At 35.9% G+C, this 24,499-nt stretch overlaps 1 protein-coding gene across 2 annotated transcripts in view; it reads right to left on the bottom strand.

Moving 5' to 3' along the window:
* Window positions 1–24,499, bottom strand: part of SEC24A (SEC24 homolog A, COPII coat complex component) — a 73,826-nt gene that overhangs the window by 20,283 nt on the left and 29,044 nt on the right. For both annotated transcript variants that reach the window (XM_047846008.1, XM_047846085.1), the window contains exons 4-15: window positions 23,649–23,726; window positions 22,834–22,994; window positions 22,353–22,525; window positions 20,654–20,756; window positions 17,557–17,683; window positions 15,816–15,925; window positions 12,134–12,246; window positions 9,726–9,844; window positions 4,541–4,596; window positions 3,235–3,441; window positions 1,803–1,923; window positions 1,327–1,485 (exon numbers count right to left, since the gene is read on the bottom strand). In XM_047846008.1, coding sequence (XP_047701964.1) covers window positions 1,327–1,485; window positions 1,803–1,923; window positions 3,235–3,441; window positions 4,541–4,596; window positions 9,726–9,844; window positions 12,134–12,246; window positions 15,816–15,925; window positions 17,557–17,683; window positions 20,654–20,756; window positions 22,353–22,525; window positions 22,834–22,994; window positions 23,649–23,726 — 1,527 coding nt within the window. The remainder of the gene's footprint in view (window positions 1–1,326; window positions 1,486–1,802; window positions 1,924–3,234; window positions 3,442–4,540; window positions 4,597–9,725; window positions 9,845–12,133; window positions 12,247–15,815; window positions 15,926–17,556; window positions 17,684–20,653; window positions 20,757–22,352; window positions 22,526–22,833; window positions 22,995–23,648; window positions 23,727–24,499) is intronic.

The following is a 24,499-nucleotide window of genomic DNA, read 5'->3' as shown; positions in this document are numbered from 1 at the left end:
CTCTGGTTCAGGTCATGATCAGGCTCTGTGCTGACAGCTCAGAGCCTGGAACCCAGTTTGGTTTCTGTGTTTCTCTCTCTCTCTGCACCTCCCCCACTCACACTCTGTCTCTCTCTCTCAAAAATAAATAAACATTAAAAAAAATAAGTTAAAAAAATGATTGCTTCACACCTCTTAAAGAACAGCATTATTTTAAAGATTAGAACCAGGTTGATAATGTGAAGGAATAAAATATCTGGAATTATTTCCCATTTTCCTAAGAGAATAGTTATTATCATTTAGCAGCCACAGCCATTTATCCTGAAAAATACACTGGATTAAAGCATTCTGAAACTTTCAGACTATTTCCAAAGCAACACTGAGGCAAGGTTAGTAGCAGTGCAGATAGAGAAGAGCACAAATAAAAAGATCTCCTACTTGTAAGATCAAAGGTGGGGATGGTGGCACAGTAATGAAAATGTACTTCAAAACAAAACAAAACAAAACAAAACAAAACAAAACAAAACAACAAAAAAAGAAAATGTACTTAATGCCATTCAACTGTATACTTTTAAATGGTTAAATAAAAAATTTTGTTATGAATATTTACTGTAATTAAAAAAATAATTGTTTTATTAAAAAAAAACACCTTTCACTACTACTGTTTCTGTTCAAGACATGGAATAAAAATCCATGCCTATTTTTGGTGGGGCGGGGGGGAGAGGAGGGATATGATTTTTTAAAATTAGATATAATTCACATACCATAAAAATTACACATAGGGGTGCCTGGATGGCTTAGCTGGTTAAACCTCTAACTTCAGCTCATATCATGATCTCACGGTTTGTGAGTTCGAGCCCCACCTTGGGCTCTGTGCTAACAGCTCAGAGCCTGGAGCATGCTTCAGATTCTGTGTCTCCCTCTCTCTCTGCCCCTCTCCTACTCACAATCTCTCCCTCTCTCCCTCCCTCCCTCCCTCCCTCCCTCTCTCTCTCTCAAAAACAAACACTAAAAAATTTATAAAAATTACACATAAAGTGTACAATTCAGTGGCTTTTGGTATATTCAAAAGAGTCCCCATTTTATAATGTTTCTTCTCCATTCTTTTTTTTTTCACCTAGGCTCCACATCCAATGTTGGCTTGAATTCACAACCCTGAGATCAAGAGTCCCATGGTCTACCGACTGAACAAGCCAGGCACCCCTTATCTATTATTAACTACATATTCCATCAGTGTAAGTAAAATATCTTACAAGAGCAAACATGAAATAAGACTAGCTGAAAATGTGTATTTACTGGTATCAAAAGCAACATTTCTATGCATATGTTAAAAAATAAAAGTCCCACCTTTCGTGCACCGAATCCTCATGACTGCCTCAAAGCCAATCTTTCGAGTGAGGTATCTCTGTAGTTCCTTCTGTAATTTCTGTACTTGTACTGGGTTCTGCTGATAGTGGTAAGAGGGATAGTAATAGACACTACCTGCTGAATACCGAGAAATACAACCTGGAAGAGAACACACACTTTTAAAAAATCCTGCCATTAAGTGCTATGACTACACCAAAAAAACTACTGGTATTTGAATCAATTCTTCCTTAGCCTCCCAAAGTATTATCAGAAAAGAAAATTTCATTCTTTTAAATAGTATAAAAAAGTCTCTATTATAAATATTTAGAGTAGAAGACCAAAAGGTTTATAGTAGACTGATTAACTCTCCCAAAGGAATAAAAATCCCTTCACTTTGTCCTCTATTTGGAATATCATCATATAAATACCACTTTCACATTCATTTGAAAAAAAAATAGTCATGACGAAGAACTTACCCAGAGAAGCCAAATCAGAATACTGTCCACTAAGAAGGAATAAGTCAACGGCTACCTGCTGACCAGAACAATCCAAGGCTAATTTCTTATAGAAGTCAGTGGATGGTGTCAAGTGAATTTCCTATTAATAATAAATTATATAAAGAAAAAATTTAAATTAAATTGTCATAAAATTTTTATGTTTTTTAAAACTTTATTCATTTATTTTGAAAGGGAGAGCTCAAGGGAGCAGGGGAGGGGCAGAGAGAGAGGGACAGAGAATTCCAAGCAGGCTGCACAAGGTCAGCACAGAACCCAATGTGGGGCTTGAACCTATGCACAAACTGTGAGATCATGACCTAAGCTGAAATCAAGAGTAGGACACTTAACTGAATGAGCCACTCAGGTGCCTCTAAATTGTCATAAAATTTTAAAATCTATCTATATATACCAAGATGTTAACAGGTAGCCTTGGGGGGTAGTCTAAAAAAATCCTTTATTTTTGTAATATTTTTTCACTTTTTCAGTAAAAAAACATGTACTGCTTAACTATTTTCTACTTTGTTTTACCTTTATTTTTTATCTTTTGAGAGAGAGCAAGTAAGCGAGCGCAAGTGAGCTGGGGAGGGGCAGAAAGAGAGGGAGAGAGAAGATGGAAGTGGGCTCTGTGCTGATAACGGAGAGCCCAACGCAGAGCTCGAACTCATAAACTATGAGATCATGACAGAGCTGAAGTCAGAAGCTTAATTGAGCTACCCAGGTGCCCCTATTTTGTTTTACTTTTAAAAAGAAGTATACCTATTATGCTAATTTCGGTAATTGATTTAATGTTTACTATGCTGGAAACTGTTCTAAACAATTCATGTGTATTATCCATTCAGCCTTTTGAACTACTATAAGAAGCAGGTAACTACCATTATTTTCACTTTATAAATAAACATAAGGAAAGAGAAGGGCAAAGAAATTAACTACTCAAGTTCATACACCTAAAAAGCAGAATTTAGGGAGACAGACTCCAGGACTGACACCATAATTGTAGCACATGGCAACTCTCATCATCTTTTGAAAAATACTCATCTCAAATTAAGTTTATACATACAAGGTATTAAAAGCAATTCTATGGCAGTCAGTATACCAAACTATGACTATGTTTTAGTGTTTATCCATGTTCTACTTTGTCCCTAGAAGGCATATTCCTTAGCTGCCAGACTTTCTCATCAAAGGCAGGCTGCATTGTGAGTAGCATGCCAAATATCCAACAGTAAAGTAAGAGTCAATCAGGTAGAAAATGTAATAAAATAGAAATTATGACATAAAAGAGAAATGCTTTATCTATTTCCTTATACTCCCTACTCTCCACAACTGAAAAGTAAATGAGAAACAAGCTTTGTGGTCAAAGGGACAGAGCAGAACACCACCATGTACAGTAACATACATGTGATGACACCCTCACCTTAGCAGAAGACCTTTGGTTGGGCTCCTCTCGCGGTCTCAGGGCTCCCACTCCAAGAGTAGGAAGTTGTGTTTGAAAGACAGACATTCGACCACCAGTTGGGGACATCAGCTTAAAGGCAGCCTGAAGTGCAGGACCCAAGGCACTCTGCGTTTCCAGGGTCTTGGTGAACATTTGTGGCAAAGTTTTCAGTAAATCTTGAACAAGCTTGTAAAATAAAGCAAGAAAACTCAAAGGTGTTACAAGTAAAATTTTTTTTCACAAAAAATCAGTAACTAATACAGTAGACAAGACACCGAGTTGTGATGATGGTCAGAGAATCTACAGACAGTACAGTAAACAATGAAGTTGGTCAAATGACAAGAAAGCCATTTTAAGTCAACATTATAAATTGGCAAGCAAGACAAATCAAAATTGGGGCCTTACAGTTCTTGCACATGCAGTAGTCCAGCAAGACTATAAGTCCAAAAATGTATCCAAAAGAACCATCACAGGTTAGAGATTTGTTTTATTTTAATGCCATGAAACATGGCCTTCTCAATCACCTCTACACACATTATTCTTTTCAGTTCCAAAGCAAGTTTAACTCTTCCCTATTGAAAAGTCTAAGATAGCCAGTAAATTTGCCAACTAGTAATACCACTACAAAAGAAAAACAAAATGAAAAACAACTACCTATTCAGGTTTATTGTACAAATAAGGAGAGTCAAAGGGAAAAAATGTACTTCACACTATGGTGAAGTCACTGTTGCCAACAGCTAAGACCATAGACTTGCTAGTTAAAATGTTACCCCTACGGCATATATGCATGTACAGGGTAGACAACATCCCCCCTTCAGACACATTCTGTTCACCTCTCACTGTATTATGTCATGGCAATTTCCAGGCAGGTAATAAGTTTCTTCTGAACTGACCCCAATGACACTCTGTGAATCAGAAAAGCAAAGGGCACTGAAAGCAGCCTAGCTAAAGTGCTTCTATGTAGTGACCAGAAGCTTATCTGAGCAACCCTCCCAATTTCCCAAATGGCTGGCAAGGCAGGTGTCCTTCAGGTTTTCCTCCTTTATGCAATAGGCTTATCTTCTACCCTATTACAAGCATCTTGCTATATTAGACTTAAAAGCCATCAGTTCAAGGGTAAACTCAAGAGCTGTTCATCTGATGAATTTTAACTAACAGCAAATATAAAATGTTACACGTCTTAAAAATACCTCAGAAACAAACAAAACTTTACTTAAAGTTCATTTTGAAAATATAATCCTTCAATATTATAATTAAGTATGTCAGATAGGAAAATGTGCCTTACCTCTTTACTTTCATTTAAATTTACTAATAAGTTCTCTGGCATAGGTATAAAAACATCTGAAAAATAAATAAATATTTCTTTTAAACAAAACTTAATTGTTAAAGATGTTCCAAATACTTAACACTGATACAATTAACTGCCCCCATATTTAAAGAAAAGCCACCTTCTCTACTATTACATATATAGCAGTGTCTACCCATGTTCAAAAAGCCACCAAAGTAGCATTTATTTAGGTATTTACTGCAACTTATCTGTTACCATGTATAAGGGAAATAGCCTCCTAGAAAATATTAGATCATATTAGATCATATTAGAAAATATTGATCTATAAGCACTCAGTAAGGGTTTGCAGAAGTGCTCTGCTTCTTAGGTTAAAGACACAGTTTAGAATGCTACTTTACATTCTTGCTTAGACCTGGAAGCCAGCATTCTTATCTTTAAAAAAAAAAAAATGTTGAATAAGATGACATACAAGAAAGCTGTCTTTACAAAGAAGTCACATAGCCCACCAACTGCTCTGTCATTCAAAAAGGAGATACTCTCATAAATGAGGCCCCCACCAGTGCCTATACTTCTGAAACTACAAAATCAATTACATCAGAAGATAGGCTAACTGACCACATCAGATGAGCTCCTCAGGATTCAAATTTATTGTTACTTAGGAATTAAATTCTCTTCCTTAAAAAGGGAGCGAATGGGGAAGGGAAATGTTGGTGGTGGTGACGGATTATGAGAAGTCTCACTTTCTACATTTTGGTACTGTTTGTGATTTTTTAAAAAAAGGCTCATTACAATCTTTGTAAAAAGGAATACCAAAAAAATAATGTGAAACATTATTTACTCGACCTGTCACATAAAAATTCTGTTTAGATTTCTTCTTTTTTCTTTAGAACTAAAAAATGTTTAATAAAAATTTTACAGAGATACAATTCACAAAACATGGGGGCGCCTGGGTGGCTCAGTTGGTTGAGTGTGCAACTTTGGCTCAGGTCATGATCTCACAGTTCGTGAGTTTGAGCCCCGCGTCGGGCTCTGTGCTGACACCTCAGAGCCTGGAGCCTTCTTCAGATTCTGTGTCTGCCTCTCTCTGCCCCTCCCCCACTTGCACTGTGTCTCTCTCTGCCTCTCAAAAATAAAGAAACGTAATATAAAAAAAAAAAAAATTCATAAAACATAGAATTCACCCTCGTAGAAGATACAATTCAGTAATTTTTTAATATGTTCACAAAATTACACAACCATCACCAGTAATTCCGGATCCTTCCCATCATCCCGAAAAGAAATGCCACATGACTTAGCCGCCATTCTTCATGACCCTGACAACTCTCACAGCACTAGGCAGCTGCCAGTCTGTCTCTGGATTTGTGTACGCTGGACACATCGTACTAACAAAGTCACACTATGAGGTCCTTTCTGACTGGCTTCTTACACAACAAAATGTTTTCAAGGCTTGCCCATGTGGTAGCATCTATCAGTACTTTATTCTCTTTCATTGACAAATATTTCATTGTATGGATACATTTTTTGTTTACACATTCATCAACTAATGGGTGTTAGGGTTGTTTCTACTTTTTTGGCTATGTTGCTATGAACATTCACATGCACATAGTCTTAATTTTCTTGAGTATATAAATATTGAGTAGAATTGCTGGATCATATGGTAACTCTATGTTTAACTTCTGGAGGAAGTGACAGACTGTTTTCTGTAGTGGCTGCAACATTTTCCGTTCCAAACAGCAGTATATGAGAGTTGTAATTTCTCCACTTTCTTGAAAATACTTTGTTACTGTCTTTTTTTAAATCCCTGCTATGTGACATACAGCAAGGGACATTCCATCTATCAGCTTATGTATAAAATTGAGAGGCTGGACCACATCACTGAATTCACAATTTGGCCCATCATCAGAATCACCTGTTCAGCGAACAATGAAGTAAGTATCTGGGTAAACAGGTTAGGAAATAAAGCTGATTTTTTGTGAGATTTAAAATAACCAAGACAGAAGGGAGCTCTCCTCAACTACTACCTTTTAAAGATGTACAGTGAATCCTCACTATTCGTGGATTCTATATTTGCCAATTTGCCTACTCAGTAAAATTTATTTGTAACCACAAAACCAATATTCATGATGCTTCTATGGACATTCATAGACATGCTAACAGCAGCAAAAAAAAAATTGAGTTCTGAATTTCCTAGTCAGTGTAAGGTAGCATTTCATTGTGGTTTTCATTTGTATTTCCCTGATAATTTAGGATATGGAGCATCTTTTCAAGTGCTTATTGGCCATTGAACACTGTGTATTGAATAGAGACAGGTCTATTCAAATATTTTGCTCACTTTTTAATCAAGATGTCCTTTTCAGGTTAAGTTGTAGGGCTTCTTTACATAATCTGGATATAAATTCCTGATCAGACATATGATTTCCAAATATTTTCTCATATTCTGGACAGTCTTTTCACTTTCTTGATGGTATCCTTTGAAACACGAAGTTTCTGAAGAAATCAAATTTATCCTTTTCTCTCTTTTTTCAAACTAATCTCTACATCCAATGTGAGGCTCAAACTCATGACCCTGAGATCAAGAGTTGAATGCTCTACCGACTGAGCCAGCCAGCCTATTTTTTCTATTTTTTGTTGTTTGTGCTTTTGGTGTTATACCTAGGAAATCAACCAATCCAAGGTCACAAAGATTTACTTCTGTTTTCTTCTATTTTAATCTCATACTCAAAGGGCGCCTAGGTGGCCCAGTCAGTTAAGCATCTGACTTCTGCTCAGGTCATGATCTCACAGTTCATGAGTTCAAGTCCCACGTCAGGCTCTGTGCTGACAGCTCAGAGCCTGGAGCCTGCTTCAGATTCTGTGTCTCCCTCTCTGTCTGCTCCTCCCCGCTCATGCCCTCTGTCTCTCAAAAATAAATAAACATTAAAAAAAAAAATTTAATCTCACACTCCAGTCTATGAGTTTTGAGTTAATTTTTCTTAACTGTGGTTATGAAATATACACAATATGTGGGGTCAAGAGTCACATGCCCTACCAAGTGAGCCGGCCAGGCATCCCTCACCTTAACCATTTTTAAGTGTACAATTTTTAACTGTACATACATTCACAATGTTGTATAGCCATCACTATTATGTATTTTCAGAATGTTTTCATCATCGCAAACTCTGTACTCACTAAATAGTAACTCCTTAACCCCTGGTAACCTGTATTCTACTTTCTATCTCCATGAATGTGCCTATTCTCAGTATCTCATATAAGCAGAATCATACGATCCTTGTGCTTTTGCACCTAACTTATTTTACTTCTCATGTTTTCAAAGTTCATCCGTGTTATAGCATGCAACAGAATTTCATTCTTGAGTATATGTATATACCACACTGTTTATCCATTCATCTGTTGATGGATACTTGAATTGTTTACATATTTGGCTACTGTGAATAATGTTGCTATGAACCTTGGTATGAGTATTGGTTTGAGCCTGCTTTCAATTATTTTAGGTATATACTGGGAGTAGAACTGCTACATCATAATGACAACTATGTGTTTAACTTTTTTGAGGAATTGCCAAACTGTTTTCCATAGCACTGTACCATTTTACATTCCCATCAGTAATGCATGACAGTTCCAGGGTTTCCACATCTTTGTCAAAACTTATCATGTCCTATTTTTTTGATAATAGCCACTGTAATGGATGTGAAATTGTATCTCACTGTGGTTGTGATTCGTGTTTCTTTTTTTTTTCTTTTGGTTTTGAGAGGTTTGTTTGTTTATTTATTTAATTTTACTTGGTTAACACAGTGTGATATTGGTTTTAGGAGAATTTATTGACTTGTCACTTTACATACAACACCTAGTGCTCATCACAACAGGTGCCCTCCTCAATACCCATCACCCACCTAGCCAATCACCCACCCACTTCCCTCTGTCAACCCATAGTTTGTTCTCTATCATTAAGAGTCTCTTATGGTTTGTCTCCCTCTCTTCTCTTCCCCCCATTCCTGTATGTTCATCTGTTTTGTTTCTAAATTCCCACGAGTGAAATCATAAGGTATTTGTCTTTCTCTGATTTATTTTGCTTAGCATCACACATTCTAGCTCCATTCACATCATTGCAAGTGGAAATATTTCATTCTTTTTGATGGATAATAATATTCCACTGTATATGCACTGCACATCTTCCTTATCCATTTAGCAGTCAATGAACATTTGGGCTCTCCATAGTTTGGCTATTGCTGAGAAGCATATCTCTAATGACTAATGATGTTGAGCATTTTTCTTTTCATGTGCTTATTGACCATTCATGTATCTTCTTTGGGGAAATGTCCATTTAAGTCCTTTGCCCATTTTTGAATTGTGCCATTTTTTTTAATCATTGAGTTGAGTTCTTTACATGTTCTAGATATTGATCCTGCATCATTCATATGATCTGCATATATTTTTGCCAATTTTGTGAGTCCTCTTTTCACTCTTTTGAAAATGTTCTTTGATGTACAAAAGGTCTTAGTGTTCATGAAGTTCAATTTATTTTTTGTTACCTCTACTTTTGATGTATACCCAGGTAATCGCTGCCAAACCCAATGTTATAAAGATTTTCCTCTGTTTTCTTTTAAGAGTTTTATAGTTTTAGCCCTTGAGTTTAGATCTTTGATCCATTTTTTTTATATGTTTTAAGTAAGGGTCCAACTTCATTCTTTTGCATGCTCATTTTCCTCTGAATCATTTGTTGAAAAGACAGTTTTTTCCCTATTGAATGGCCTTGGTTTTCATGTCAAAAATCAATTCACCATATATGTGAGGGTTTATTCCTGGGCCCTCTATTCTATTCCATTACTCTTCTATGTCTATTCTCAAATACTTTTTGAATGAATGAATGAATGAATGAATGAGGGAAAAAGAAACCTACATTTAATCTGAGTTTGAACATTAACTTGTTTTTGTTGCCTTGTCCAGAATTCACTTTACCTCTATTACTGTTTCCTCTTCTGTAAATGAGGGATTAGACTGAAGGACTCTTACAATTCCAACAAGCTTATCATTTTATACTCCAGGTCTTTTCCCTCAATATAATAGAGTCATATCATATACACTATATAACATGATATTTCTTTTTTTTTTTTATTATAACATGATATTTCTAAAACTGAAAATTCCTAAGACATTTCAATAATTTAAAGTGTATAATATATACCTTCAATATCTGAAACTATTAGCATCTGAGGTTGAGAGAGACCTTCTTGAAGACTGTAGAAGTGGATTGTACTATCAAACGTAATGAAGCCAATTTTTGTCCTAGTATTGCCAGGAAGCCTATAAACAAATTCAGAAGAGGATTTCATCAAGTTTTCCCATATAAATAAATAAATATATATATATATATATATATATATATATATATATATATATATATATATAAATAAAATCTGTGAAGAGTTAACATGCAAATAACTACTTTGGTATTGTGGGAAGTGTCCCAACATAAATGTTCAACCCATTCAATGTTTAATTAGCATGAAAACATACCCTGCACAAAGTGAAAACACTGCAGAAGCCAAACAATCAACAAAACCAAGCAATAATAAAGCAATCCAAAACTCATTACACCTATATGAAGTTAAATAAGTCACACAGGAAGTGGCAGATAAAAAATACTTGAAAGTGTATACAAAACTTTTCATGTTCCTGTAGTGAAAACTTTGTAGATGATTTTAATTTATCAAAAATAATTTTAAAAAATTACCATAAATGGTAATTCCAAAATATAAATTAAGTACTGCACTTCTTTTAAAAGTTTACCCAAGGACTCTTGGGTGGCTCAGCTGGTTAAGCGTCCGACTTTGGCTCAGGTCATGATCTCACAGCTATGAGTTCAAGCCCCACGTCAGGCTCTGGGCTGACAGCTCAGAGCCTGGACCCTGCTTCATATTCTGTGTCTCCCTCTCTCTCTGCCTCTCCCCCACTTGCACTTTGTCTGTCTGTCTCTCTCTCTCAAAAATAATAAAAACACTAAAAAAAATTTTTAAAGGTTACCCAAATCTCTTCTTATGTTGTTTGTCTTAAGAAGAGCAGTAAGGAGCACCTCACTGGCTCAGTCTGTTGAGTGTCTGACTTCAGCTAAGGTCATGATCTCACGGTTCTTGAGTTCAAGCCCTGCATCAGGCTTTCTGCTGTAGGCACTGAGCCCACTTCAGATTCTCTATCCCCTACTCTCTCTGTCCCTCCCCTGTTCACTCTCTCTCAAAAGTAAATAAACCTTAAAAAAAAAAAAAAAAAGAGCAACAGGAGGATTTGTCTTAAAGAACTTAAATGTGTTGACCTATAGTTTCTTAAGGAGAGGGACAAACTAGTTTTCATTCTTCTTGCTCATGCTTAGATGAGTCAGTGGAGTTTCACATCAACAGACAATCCCCATATACAATCTAAATTAAAAATATAAATACTGGGTACACTGGGTGGCTCAGTCAGTTAAGCATTCAACTCTCGATTTCGGCTCCAGTCATGATCCTAGGGTCATGGGATCAGGCCCCACATGGGGCTCTGGGCTGACAGCCAAGAGCCTGCTTGAGATTCTCTCGCTCCTTCTCTGTGTGCTCCTTCTGCACATGCTCCTGCACATACTCTCTCTCTCAAAACAAGTAAATAAACTTAAAAAAAAAAAAAATGCCAGAAAGAACAAGGAGGCTCCTTTCACCAAGGTGAAGGACTTAGTAGTCCACTTCTGATATGATTTGATACTTCACATTCTTCCACACAACACAAGAGCACTATGTTTCATTACACTGAAAAGTCATATTAGCTTTTATGGGTTACACTAAGTATCTAAGGAACCATTTAACATACAGATATTTTAAGAGACTTAAGAGATAGGATAATGAAATGCCACTTGTACACACTGTTTGTATTCTTATTTCAACAAACTTACAGTAAAAAGACATTTCTGAGACAACCAAAACCAAAACTAGAACTAGGTATTAAATCATATTATGAAGCTATTGCTAATTTTGTGTAGTGTAATACTTGAATCTTAGGGTTAAAAATAATTCTAAGTACTTAGAGTTAAAAGGATATGCTGACTATGGTTTGAGTAAAAATACTTAAGGGGAAAAAAGTGTTTATGTATGGGAGGAATTAGATGAAGCAAGAACAGATGAACGCTAAAAATATTGAAGGTGAGGGATAAGTACCTGGAAGTTCAGTACACTCTTTCTATTTACTACATGTTTGAAATTTTTTCATTTAAAAAAAGTAAGGGGCACCTGGGTGGCTCAGTCGGTTGAGGGTTTGACTTCAGCTCAGGTCGTGATCTCATGATTCGTGGGTTTCAGCCACATACCAGGCTTGCTGCTGTCAGCACAGAACCAGCTTTGGGTCCTCTGTCCCCTCTCTCTCTCTCCCCCTCTCCCACTCACTCTCTCTCAAAATGAATAAATATTTTTTTTTAAGTTAAAATAAATTTATGTTTCTCAGAGAAAGTGAGATCTAAAGTTAACGAATCAATTTTATGGAGTTTTAGAACACAATTAGATAGCATTTTTTTCTATTTTGACACTACTTATTCATTTTGCTAGTTTCAAATTTAAGATGAATTAAGATACTTACAAATCCAGATTGTCTAACAAACTCTGGCAAACTGTATTCAAGTATCCAGTTTCAACGGCATTGTGAGATACATCAAACACAAAGAGATACACTGGAGGTTGAGGTGGTCGTAACTGAAGAAAAGAAAGATCTCAATAAATCATCTCAAAGGATTAAATCTAAACTTATCATCTGTCTGGCCCACTTACAGCAAAACAACAAACATTATCTATAGATTAAGACAATTATAAACAATAATGGATTGAGAAAACAATACAAAAATAACAAGAATTTTAAAAACAGGCAAAACTTTATTTTTTTGAGACACATACTTATAAAACACAAAATGAAGATGTGATTGCCCTTAGTCAGAAGAGTTTTTCTCTAGGACAGGAAGAAAAGAAAATGTGATCAGAAGACATTCTGGGAGTACTGGCAATGCTCAATTCTGACTTGGGTGGTACTAACACAGGTATTTATTATTTGGTAAACTACACACTTATGTTTTACAGATTTTTCCATATGTACACAATATATCACAATATAGGGAAATTATAGCTGTGACTTGATTTCTCAAGTTAGCCTGAGCTGGTTCCTTAACCAATGCATTTCAGCTAAAATCCATAAAAAAGTACAACTATATTTTAAAATTCCAAATTTAGGGGTGCCTGAGTGGCACAGTTGGTTAAACATCTGACTCTTGATTTCAGCTCAGGTCATGATCTCACAGTGAGATCAAGCACCGCTTGAAATTCTCTCTCTCCCTCTCTCTGTGCCCCTCTCCTGCTCGTGTGTGCCATCTCTCAAAAATAAACAAACATTTAAAATAGAATAGAATAAAATAAAAAATTCCAAAGTTAAAGATTTGTTTTCAATTCACTAAAAAGCATCAAAAAACCACAATGAGAACTGGGCATGTGGTATACTAACTTTTATATTTTTATGCACAGATCACTTGCCAAATTCATAGCATCTCTCACCTACGAGATAAGTAACGAAGGAGCAAAACATCTTACAATAAGCAAGTTTACAAATTTAAAGGAAGCCACTTTTGTAAAACCTGGGAGATAAAAGAGCAATTCAAAAGAACAGAGGCTTCTGATTTTTTGGCTGTAATTCAACAGACACAGCTATACTACAGAAAACTATTACCATTTATTTTTTATTTCTTAATTTTTTTAATGTTTATTTTATTTTTGAGAGAGAGACAGAGCATGAGCAGGGGAGGGGCAGACAGAGAGAGAGAGAGAGAATCTGAAGCAGGTTTCAGGCTCCTAGCTATCAGCACAGAGCCCAATGCAGGGCTCGAATTCACAAACCGCAAGATGATGACCTAGGCCAAAGTTGGTGTTCCACCAAGTGAGCCACCTAGGCACCCCATTACTGACCATTTAAATGTCACAAAACTGTCTTCTACACTGAACTTTTCTGTGATGAAAAGAAAATGCACCCTCATAATTTCTATACCAAAATGGCGTCCACTGCCCAAATAGAGGGAGATTACCCTACAAAAATATAACAAGGTAAAATATAATACTAAAAGTTCATGTTAAGTCTTATCTTAATATTCCCTTTATTTAGAGAAAATTATGGCATGGTGAAATAGTAACCAAATCAAAGCCATGGATTTTTATGCAAGCTCTCCCACTTACTTAAATGATATTTAGCAAGTCACTTAACCGAAGTTTGTTTTCCTACCTTACAGACAGGAATAACATTCACCTGGCTTATTTCAGACTGTTGTTTGTGATGATCAAAAATACCTAAGTGCTGGGGCGCCTGGGTGGCTCAGTTGGTTAAGCGACCGACTTCGGCTCAGGCCATGATCTCGCAGTTTGTGAATTCAGGCCCCGCATCGGGCTCTGCGCTGACAGCTCAGAGCCTGGAGCCTGCTTCGGATTCTGTTTCCCTCTCTTTCTGCCCCTCCTCTGCTAGCACTCTCTTTCAAAAATAAATAAAACACTAAAGAAACTGTTTTTAAATGTAAGTATTCTGTAAAATGTAAAGTGCTAATTTAACCTTGGGCATAATTATTATTTTAAAAATGCAAGACTTTAGATATTCATACAAATGTATAATAGTACTTGCGAAAGAGTGTTTATCATGGCATTATTAGGAAAAAGTTGGAAGTGACTTAAAAGTAAACACGATCCCAATATTATATTGTAAGTTTCTGGATTGATGCACAAGAAATATAAGTGAAACTTTACACTTTTACTTTTCAAATTTACCCCTGTATACTTAACTACATTTATAATGAACAACATATAAAATTTAAAAGCATACAATTTTGGTAAAAGATGACACAGTGTTTTATTTAAAATCTAGTACTAAGTAATATACTATATAAAAATATATTATTTATATAATTTTATACAATAACATATAAAAAATGAAAGCAGGGTTGGGAATGCAAACTGGTGCAGCCACTCTGGAAAACAATATGGAAGTTCCTCAAAAAACTAAAAATAGAACTACTCTACGACCCAGCAATTGCACTACTAGGCATTTACCCAAGGGATACAGGTGTGCTGTTTCGAAGTGACACATGCACCACAATGTTTACAGCAGCACTATCGACAATAGCCAAAGTATGTAAAGAGCCCCAAATGTCCATCGATGGATGAATGGATAAAGAAGATGTGGTATGTATGTGTGTGTGTGTGTGTGTGTGTGTGTGTGTGTATAAACATATATAATATACATAGTGTATATATATTATATATATATATATAATAGAGTATATTATATATATAATATATATAATATATATACACATAATAGAGTATTACTTGGCAATCAAAAAGAATGAAATCTTGCCATCTGCAACTATATAGATGGAACTGGAGGGTATTATGCTAAGTGAAATTAGAGAAAGACAAAAATCATGACTTCACTCATATGAGGACTTTAAGAGACAAAACAGATGAACATAAGGGAAACAAAAACAATATAAAAAGAGGGAGGGGGACAAAACAGAAGAGACTCATAAATACAGAGAGGGGCGCCTGGGTGGCTCACTCGGTTAAGTATCCGACTTTGGCTCAGGTCATGATCTCACAGTCCGTGAGTTCAAGCCCCACGTCAGGCTCTGTGCTGACAGCTCAGAGCCTGGAGCCTGTTTCAGATTCTGTGTCTCCCTCTCTGACCCTCCCCCATTCATGCTCTGTCTCAAAAATAAATAAATGTTAAAAAAAATTTTTTTTAAATAATAATAATAAAATAAATAAATAAATAAAATAAAATAAAATAAAATAAAATAAAATAAAATAAAATAAAATAAAATACAGAGAACAAACTGAGGGTTACTGGAGGGGTTGTGGGAGGGGGGATGGGCTAAATGGGTAAGAGGCACTAAGGAATCTACTCCTGAAATCATTGTTGCACTAGATGGCTAACTAATTTGGATATAAATTTTAAAAAATAAAATTAAAAAAAAAAAACCTGCAAAGTTAAAAAAAAAAAAAATGAAAGCGTGGTGCCTGGGCGGCTCAGTTGGTTAAGCGTCCTACTCTTGGTTTTGGCTCAGGTCATGATCTCATGGTTTGTGAGATCAAGCCCCACGTTGGGCTCTGCACTGACAGTGTGGAGTCTGCTTGGGATTCTCTCTCCCTCTCTCTCTGTCCCTCCCACCGTGTGCACAATAGCTTTCTCTCTCTCAAAAAATAAGAAAGGAAGGAAGCAAGCAAGCAAGCTAGCTTACCATGTATTCTGAAGGAGCCATAAACTCAATAGTAGCATTCTGAACTTCAGGTCTTCTGTGAGGTTCTCCATAGACTCTGGTCAAAGGGTTGTACATGAATTCTTCAGGAACTATGTAAGTTAACAACATACAATGATACAACTGAAAGGATTAAGGTCAATTTATCTTGTATTTAGCTGTTTTCTTATTTTGAAGATTTATAAATAAGCCAATATGGACTAAAAATTAAAGGATAAATACACTTTGTTTTTGAGTTCTATTCAAGTTTCCCCCATACTTAATAGTACTAAGTATGATTTTACAGCTACTGTCACTGTGATTTTTCTTTTCCTACCTTCTAATTTACACTTTGTCTCAATTCTCACTAAAGCAGCTTAAAAGAATGATAAAAATTCAATGAATACTAATTATTATCTTACATGTGAGACAAAATCTTGTGTTAAATTTCATAACCATACGCGAGTATTAACACTGACATGAAATGTACAGCCTCTGGCTGCCCCATAGCTTTCAGCTGCCCCTTGAAAACTATGGCACAAATACCTGAGAGGCTAAAGCTAAATGAAGGCTAACAGTTCGGTCACTTCCATTAATTAATGAGGCCTTTATGGAACATCAGTTGCCTATACACTAGAGCTCAAAGAATATTTTCTAAATTATCATTGCACCTGTCTTCCCATTAACTGTTTAGAAACTCAAATTCCTACATATGTTAAAGGATAAGCCATAGTTCATGAAATGGTCTGGGCTGCATACTAAAGTAACTTCTACCTTTATTATAATTTTATTTCACATAATGAAGCCCATATACATAAGATTTTAAAGACATACTAAACACTATAAATACATTTTCTGAATTATTAGAGAATAAAAATAATGTTCTTACACTATCCTCCCTTTACTCTTAAATAATATAAACAATAAAAATGGTTTTAAAAAATCTCTTAAATTCTCCATTTGCCAATACTTAATGAAATTTCCTTCCAGAGACCTAATTTTCTTTTTTTTACTTTTAATTTTTTTTTTTTTTTTTTTTTTGAGTAAGCTCTATGCCCAACATGGGGCTTGTACTCATGACACTGAGATCAAGAGTCACATGCTGTACTGACTGAGCCAGCCAGGTACACCAGAGACCTAATTTTCAATGTGGATAGCAGCATACCCTTTTTCTTCTCTAATCCTAATAAAATGTTACTGGTTAGATGAAATTCCTTAAATATAAACTGTTAACAGCTTCTGAAAGAGATCTCCTCTTCCTCAATTACTGAAAAAACTACATTCAACTAACCTTCTAGCACTGCCCACCTCCCTCCTTATTGCACTGAATGAAGCTAATCGCAGCTATTCTGTGGACTTATTTCTTTCACCCTAGAGAAAAGGCATGGGACAGTTTCTAAATAAAAATATTTCTTAAATTATAGGCTTAAATAATACCATGAAATATGCCATTTATTATATACCCAATATAATAAATGTAAAAAAAAAGGTATCAGAATATTATCACACTTTTTGTTCAAAAAGTATACAATTTTTTATATATAAGTATAAATGCACAGAAAAAAGTTAATGGAAGTTATCTCTGAGTGGAAGGATTACAGGTAAGTAAGAAAGGGTTTGGGGTTGTGTTTTTGTTTTTTTTTTAACTTTACATTTGTCTTATTGGCTTTCCCTACAATGCAAGGAGAAATTTGAAAAAGTTTCAAAAAAAAAAAAAAAACCAAAAAAAAAACCCAGAACATACCATCATTGACTCGGTAACATAAGTTACACTTCCATCTCCTTTGATCAAGAAAGCTGACAAAAGGGTTGATGTACGTCCTGCATGAGCGGCATCTCACAATTGTACTGGAGGTAACCACAGGCAATTGCTAGAAAAACAAAACAAATTTTTTAAAGGGAGTGATCATTACGTCTAAAGGCCAAACATTAATCCATACCTTCCAGGTAACTTCTGGAATACTATAATTTTGGAGAAAAAAACAAAGGTAAAAAGAAGTGTTCAAACTGCCACACAAAAAAATTATGTAGATGAAATGTACTAATTTTAAAAACTACTGGTTTGTTCCAGCAGCATTCTCATTAAATTCTGCCTTTAACAAGTATTTATTTTGGGGTGTCTGGATGGCTCAGTCAGTTAAGCATCCAACTCCAGCTCAGGTCATAATGTCGCAGCTGGTGAGTTTAAGCCCCACGTCAGGCTCTGTGCTGACAGCTCAGAGCCTGAAGTCTGGAGCCTGCATCAGATTCTGTGTCTCCCGTTCTCCCTCTGCCCCTCCCCTGCTCGCTCTCTGTCTCTCTCTCTCTCAAAAATATATAAACATTTAAAAAATTTTTAAGTATTTATTTTCTCATTAGGTATTTATATTATAAATCAAACATAGTAAATATCCAGTGTATTTTTCACATGGATGGTAAAGTAAGGATCAACATTCTAAGATCAATGAAATGACCAAGGAAATTATTAGGATTTCTTCATATTACATTAAGAGGCTTGCCAAGTTCTCATAAAATTACTGTGACAAAGTAAGGTAAGAGTAAATTATATTTAAATACTCAAACTCTCCAATTATGCTCCTATTTAAAGTTTATCCTACATATTAAAAGTTCTAAAGCCTGAATATAAGTTCGTTTTGGGAAAGTTACTTCACTTATGTATTAATCCTCTGAAAAACGTCAAGGTCCATATGTCAAGGTCTCAGAGCCTTAGGATAAAAGTGGACATCTTCTCTGTTTTTCCCTTTTAGCAGAGGGAACAGCTTCCTCAAGGAACAAATTTACTCCCAGAATGGCAGAACTGGAAGACTGGGTAAAGTATTTTAAATGGGCAAATAATTTACAACTTTTTAAAATAGCATGGTTGATTTATTTATTTTCTTTTAGTACTTCTATTCAGTTCCTCTTGAATTTTTTTATTTTTTTTATTTTTTTTACTTTATTTTTTTTATATGAAATTTATTGACCAATTGGTTTCCATACAACACCCAGTGCTCATCCCAAAAGGTGCCCTCCTCAATACCCATCACCCACCCTCTCCTCCCTCCCACCCCCCATCAACCCTCAGTTTGTTCTCGTTTTTAACAGTCTCTTATGCTTTGGCTCTCTCCCACTCTAACCTCTTTTTTTTTTTTTTCCTTCCCCTCCCCCATGGGTTCCTGTTAAGTTTCTCAGGATCCACATAAGAGTGAAACCATATGGTATCTGTCTTTCTCTGTATGGCTTATTTCACTTAGCATCACACTCTCCAGTTCCATCCACGTTGCTACAAAAGGCCATATTTCATTTTTTCTCATTGCCACGTAGTACTCCATTGTGTATATAAACCACAATTTCTTTATCCATTCATCAGTTGATGGACATTTAGGCTCTTTCCATAATTTGGCTATTGTTGAGAGTGCTGCTATGAACATTGGGGTACAAGTGCCCCTATGCATCAGTACTCCTGTATCCCCTGGATAAATTCCTAGCAGTGCTGTTGCTGGGTCATAGGGTAGGTCTATTTTTAATTTTCTGAGGAACCTCCACACTGCTTTCCAGAGCAGCTGCACCAATTTGCATTCCCACCAACAGTGCAAGAGGGTTCCCGTTTCTCCACATCCTCTCCAGCATCTATAGTCTCCTGATTTGTTCATTTTGGCCACTCTGACTGGCGTGAGGTGATACCTGAGTGTGGTTTTGATTCGTATTTCCCTGATAAGGAGCGACGCTGAACATCTTTTCATGTGCCTGTTGGCCATCCGGATGTCTTTCTTTCTTTTTTTTTTTTTTTTTTATTTTTGGGACAGAGAGAGACAGAGCATGAACGGGGGAGGGGCAGAGAGAGAGGGAGACACAGAATAGGAAACAGGCTCCAGGCTCTGAGCCATCAGCCCAGAGCCTGACGGGGGGCTCGAACTCACGGACCGCGAGATCGTGACCTGGCTGAAGTCGGACGCTTAACCGACTGCGCCACCCAGGCACCCCCCGGATGTCTTCTTTAGAGAAGTGTCTATTCATGTTTTCTGCCCATTTCTTCACTGGGTTATTTGTTTTTCGGGTGTGGAGTTTGGTGAGCTCTTTATAGATTTTGGATACTAGCCCTTTGTCCGATATGTCATTTGCGAATATCTTTTCCCATTCCGTTGGTTGCCTTTTAGTTTTGTTGGTTGTTTCCTTTGCTGTGCAGAAGCTTTTTATCTTCATAAGGTCCCAGTAATTCACTTTTGCTTTTAATTCCCTTGCCTTTGGGGATGTGTCGAGTAAGAGATTGCTACGGCTGAGGTCAGAGAGGTCTTTTCCTGCTTTCTCCTCTAGGGTTTTGATGGTTTCCTGTCTCACATTCAGGTCCTTTATCCATTTTGAGTTTATTTTCCTGAATGGTGTGAGAAAGTGGTCTAGTTTCAACCTTCTGCATGTTGCTGTCCAGTTCTCCCAGCACCATTTGTTAAAGAGGCTGTCTTTTTTCCATTGGATGTTCTTTCCTGCTTTGTCAAAGATGAGTTGGCCATACGTTTGTGGGTCTAGTTCTGGAGTTTCTATTCTATTCCATTGGCCAAGTGTCTGTTTTTGTGCCAATACCATGCTGTCTTGATGATGACAGCTTTGTAGTAGAGGCTAAAGTCTGGGATTGTGATGCCTCCTGCTCCTCTTGAATTTTTTTAAAACTCAACTTATTTTACCTCATTTTCAAGTGTTTGGTAATAAAAGTGCTGGTTGAATTACAAATAAAAGAACCTGTCAGTGGTCAAATTCCTAAAGATAGCTCAAATAAATTCTACAAGTGATTCTTGCATTACTGTAGAAAATTCCTCACCATCAAGTTAATTTCCCATAAAACATTTACTTTCACTAGTGAAACATACCACTAGGTCTTTGAAAGGATGAAGCAGCAGTCCCAAAGGAAGTTTGGCTTTATTCAATAAGGCCTGAGTCTGAGGAATGCTAGTCAGCGTGCATCGAAATAACCTGTATCAAAGTAAAAATCATGTGTCAGTTGTTGTTATGATTATTTTTGGATAAAAAAAAAAACTCCAAAAGGTACATTTAACACTGGATCAAATTACAAAGAACACTTCAATAGGTCCTCTCAAATGTTGTCCCATTTAAATATTTAAGTCCTATTCAGAAAGAGAGGGTAGAAAATTACAACTATTATATAACTAAAATAAAGTCTCTTTTTGGCTTGGCTTGTGCATAAGACAGTTCAGACTAACAGATGACTTATTTTCCTTTATATAAATCTATATTACACTGGAATTACAAGGTGATGACCCGAATATGCAAATGCAAACTTAAATTTATTACTGAAAAGACCTGTTTCGTTGAACGTTCTAAAAAGACTATTTAAAAATAACAAAATTTGGGGCGCCTGGGTGGCTCAGTCGGTTAAGCCTCTGACTTCAGCTCGGGTCATGATCTCGCAGTTTGTGAGTTCGAGCCCCGCATTGGGCTCTGTGCTCATAGCTCAGAGCCTGGAGCCTGCTTCGGATTCTGTGTCTCCCTCTCTCTCTGCCCCTCCCCCACTTGTGCTCTGTCTCTCTGTCTCTCAAACGTGAATAAATGTAAAAAAAAAAAAAAAAAATTCGTGGGGTGCCTGGGTGGCTCAGTCGATTACACGTCTAACTTCTGCTCAGGTCGTGATCTCACAGTCTGTGGATTTGAGCCCAGAACCAGGCTCTGTGCTGACAACTCAGGGCCTGGAGCCTGCTTTGGATTCTGTGTCTTCCTCTCTCTCTGCCCCTCCCGTGTGTGTGCACGCATGCACTCTCTTACTCTCTCTCAAAAATACATTAAAAAAATTTTTTTAATATGACAAAATACGGCAGCTCTTTCTGTCCATGGGCCCTGGACCCAGGCTTTTTAAAAAAAAATTTTTTTTCAACGTTTTTATTTATTTTTTGGGACAGAGAGAGATAGAGCATGAACGGGGGAGGGGCAGAGAGAGAGGGAGACACAGAATCGGAAACAGGCTCCAGGTTCTGAGCCATCAGCCCAGAGCCCAACGCCGGGCTGGAACTCCCGGACCACGAGATCGTGACCTGAGCTGAAGTCGGACGCTTAACCGACTGCGCCACCCAGGCGCCCCCTGGACCCAGGCTTTAATAAAAACACCTTAAATAAAAAAATAATAGAAATAACAAAATTCAATTTATCAGAAAGTTGTTACCATATACATTTAAACTAATGATCCATTTGAAGGGAGAAAAGAATATCACAATTCTGTTTGCTATACAAAAACAATTTAAGATGAGAGCAAATGAAGGATTATGTAGAATCAAATCCCCATACTTTGGACTTGTTCACCACAATGATAATGAGTATCAGAGTCCCAGTAGAGCAGATAAGAGCAGTAATCAGCTTGTAAGTTACAACTCTATTTCTTGAGTTAGAACATTTCAGATACCAATTAAAGTAAGCAATTTCCTAAGGTTTTTTCTGTATGCAAAACTATTTTCAAAAATTAACATTTATACAATGTTTATAATACATGAAACTCCAAAAAAATCTTAAACTTCTAGAATAAATGTCATATTTAATAAGAAATGCTATCTGAAGCCTTACTCTGGGTTACAATTGAGTTTCTGGATATCTTCATGCAAATTTGGAACAGGAGGCTGCAAAGGTGTTGATGGAAGCATGTTTCTTTCTTGAAGAAGATTGATAACTCTTAGCCCTTCTGGATGGAGGCTTAATCCACTCATGCTTGTAGTTAAATGATTAGCACCTAAGGGAGTCTAAAGACAATATAATTTCAAAGTAAACAGCCTTTATAATGTCTTCAGTTGAAAACAGAAGTGTATAAGGAATTGGTTACTTAATTTCACTCTAAATAACAAAACTATAATCTAGATTTCCTGGTCAATATTTTGGTTCTGGAAATATATAATATAACATGAGTCTTATGAAATATCCATTATTCCAATTAGTTAAAAAATTCATTACACCTTCCTAAAACTTTTTTAGGTCTACACAATTTAAATCAAAAGATGGAAAAATGGTAAAAACAAAAACAAAAGCAAAAACAAAACACCAAAAAGTTTACCTGATTAAAGCCCTGTGGCCCACTTGGGTAATTCAAGGAAGAAGGTGGCATTGCAGTTGTACTAGGTGGTGCTGTATTCTGATAACCAGGTGGTAAGGAGGGATATGAATACCCAACACTTCGGTTCATTGTGGGATTCTTATTAGTATGCTGTGGTGTTGCTAGAAACAAGGTAACTTTTAAGTTCTGTTTTATATTCCAGAATACTTTAAATACACACATCCACCCACTGAATTATAACTCTAAAATCCACTGGGTAATTTAATACTTTCATCCATCAATTTTGCAAAGTAAGACAAATAAACATTGCTAACAAACACTGCTAACAAAGTAACTGCAATGATTAAAATCAAGTTAATGTAGACTATATAAGCTTGGTATGATTAATTTACTTCCATATCATTTCCAAAACTTTATATTCAGACTAAAATTCTAATTCAAAGCAATTTCAATGAAAAGATATTAAATGTTAAACTCAATGTTTAACTCAATGTTAACTCAATGTTAACTCAATGTTAACTCAATGTTAAACTCAAAATTTAACTCAATGTTAAATACATTTGAGTAGATCTAATTGATACAAATACTCTATAGCTGTAACATAATAATAAAGCCCATGATCCCAATTCTGAAAGGAAAAAAAAACTAACAAAAAATCTAAAGGTATGGAGACCAAAAATGCTAACATGAGGTACTGTTGTGTGACATGATTATCAAATTTTCTCCACTGTTTCCTATAATGAACACATACTAAAACAAAAAAAAAAAACAAAGCAAAGCAAAGGAAAACAAAAACAACTTTCATAGCATCTCACCTGAAAAGCCACCGCCTTCAATTTCATCATAACTATTGTGAACCACCATAGATCCATTATTGGTATTTGGTGTAATACCTAAAAAAGGAAGTTTATTAATAATATTCAAACTAGAACAACCATTACAATTTCTGAAAAATTTGAGCTGGTATCTGAAATTTAAGGTAACTTTCCAAATACTTTAATCCACAGTCCAGGAAAAATGTCAAATGTTGAAATAAAAATTTCATATAATGCAAGTTTTTAAATATACAGAACACATCTAAGTTTCAAATACTTTTATGAACTTCTAAAATGAATGGTCCTTTGTGCACGTTATAAAATTATATACTATCTGAGATTTCAGAAGTCAAGAGCAGCATTAAAAACCTCTAAAGAGCAGTACACACTGAAAAAAAATCACCCAAATCAATACTATTTAAAGAAAATTTAAATTATGAGGATAAAAAACCTTTTTTTCCAAAGTATGGAACAAAATGGAATCTAGAATTAATTTCAAGGTGACATAAATTAAAGAATGAATGCTTTAGTCTAGAGAACAATCACTAAAATAAAATAAAAATCTTAGTTTGTCCCTCCCCGCCCCCCAGTTTAAAGACTTAAAAGATAAATGCCAGGGACATCTGCTTATGAAGAATTAAAATCTATTTGTAGGTGCCTCTGCTATTTATGAACTCTAACTCAGGTATAGAAGAAGCTAAAATTAATGAATAGTATCAACCTCTAGTTTCTAAGTACAAAGGTGCTAACTTTAATAATCATTTTAACACCAGATAGGTAAGTTTAATAGTTTCAATAAAATTAGTTAACTCTTTCCAGTTCTGAAGGCCACCATGAGTTTAGCCATGAGT

This window comes from Prionailurus viverrinus, chromosome A1, assembly GCF_022837055.1.
Source record: "Prionailurus viverrinus isolate Anna chromosome A1, UM_Priviv_1.0, whole genome shotgun sequence".
In the NCBI taxonomy this organism is placed as follows: Eukaryota; Metazoa; Chordata; class Mammalia; order Carnivora; family Felidae; genus Prionailurus; species Prionailurus viverrinus.
This window is presented reverse-complemented; position numbering and strand designations above follow the sequence as displayed.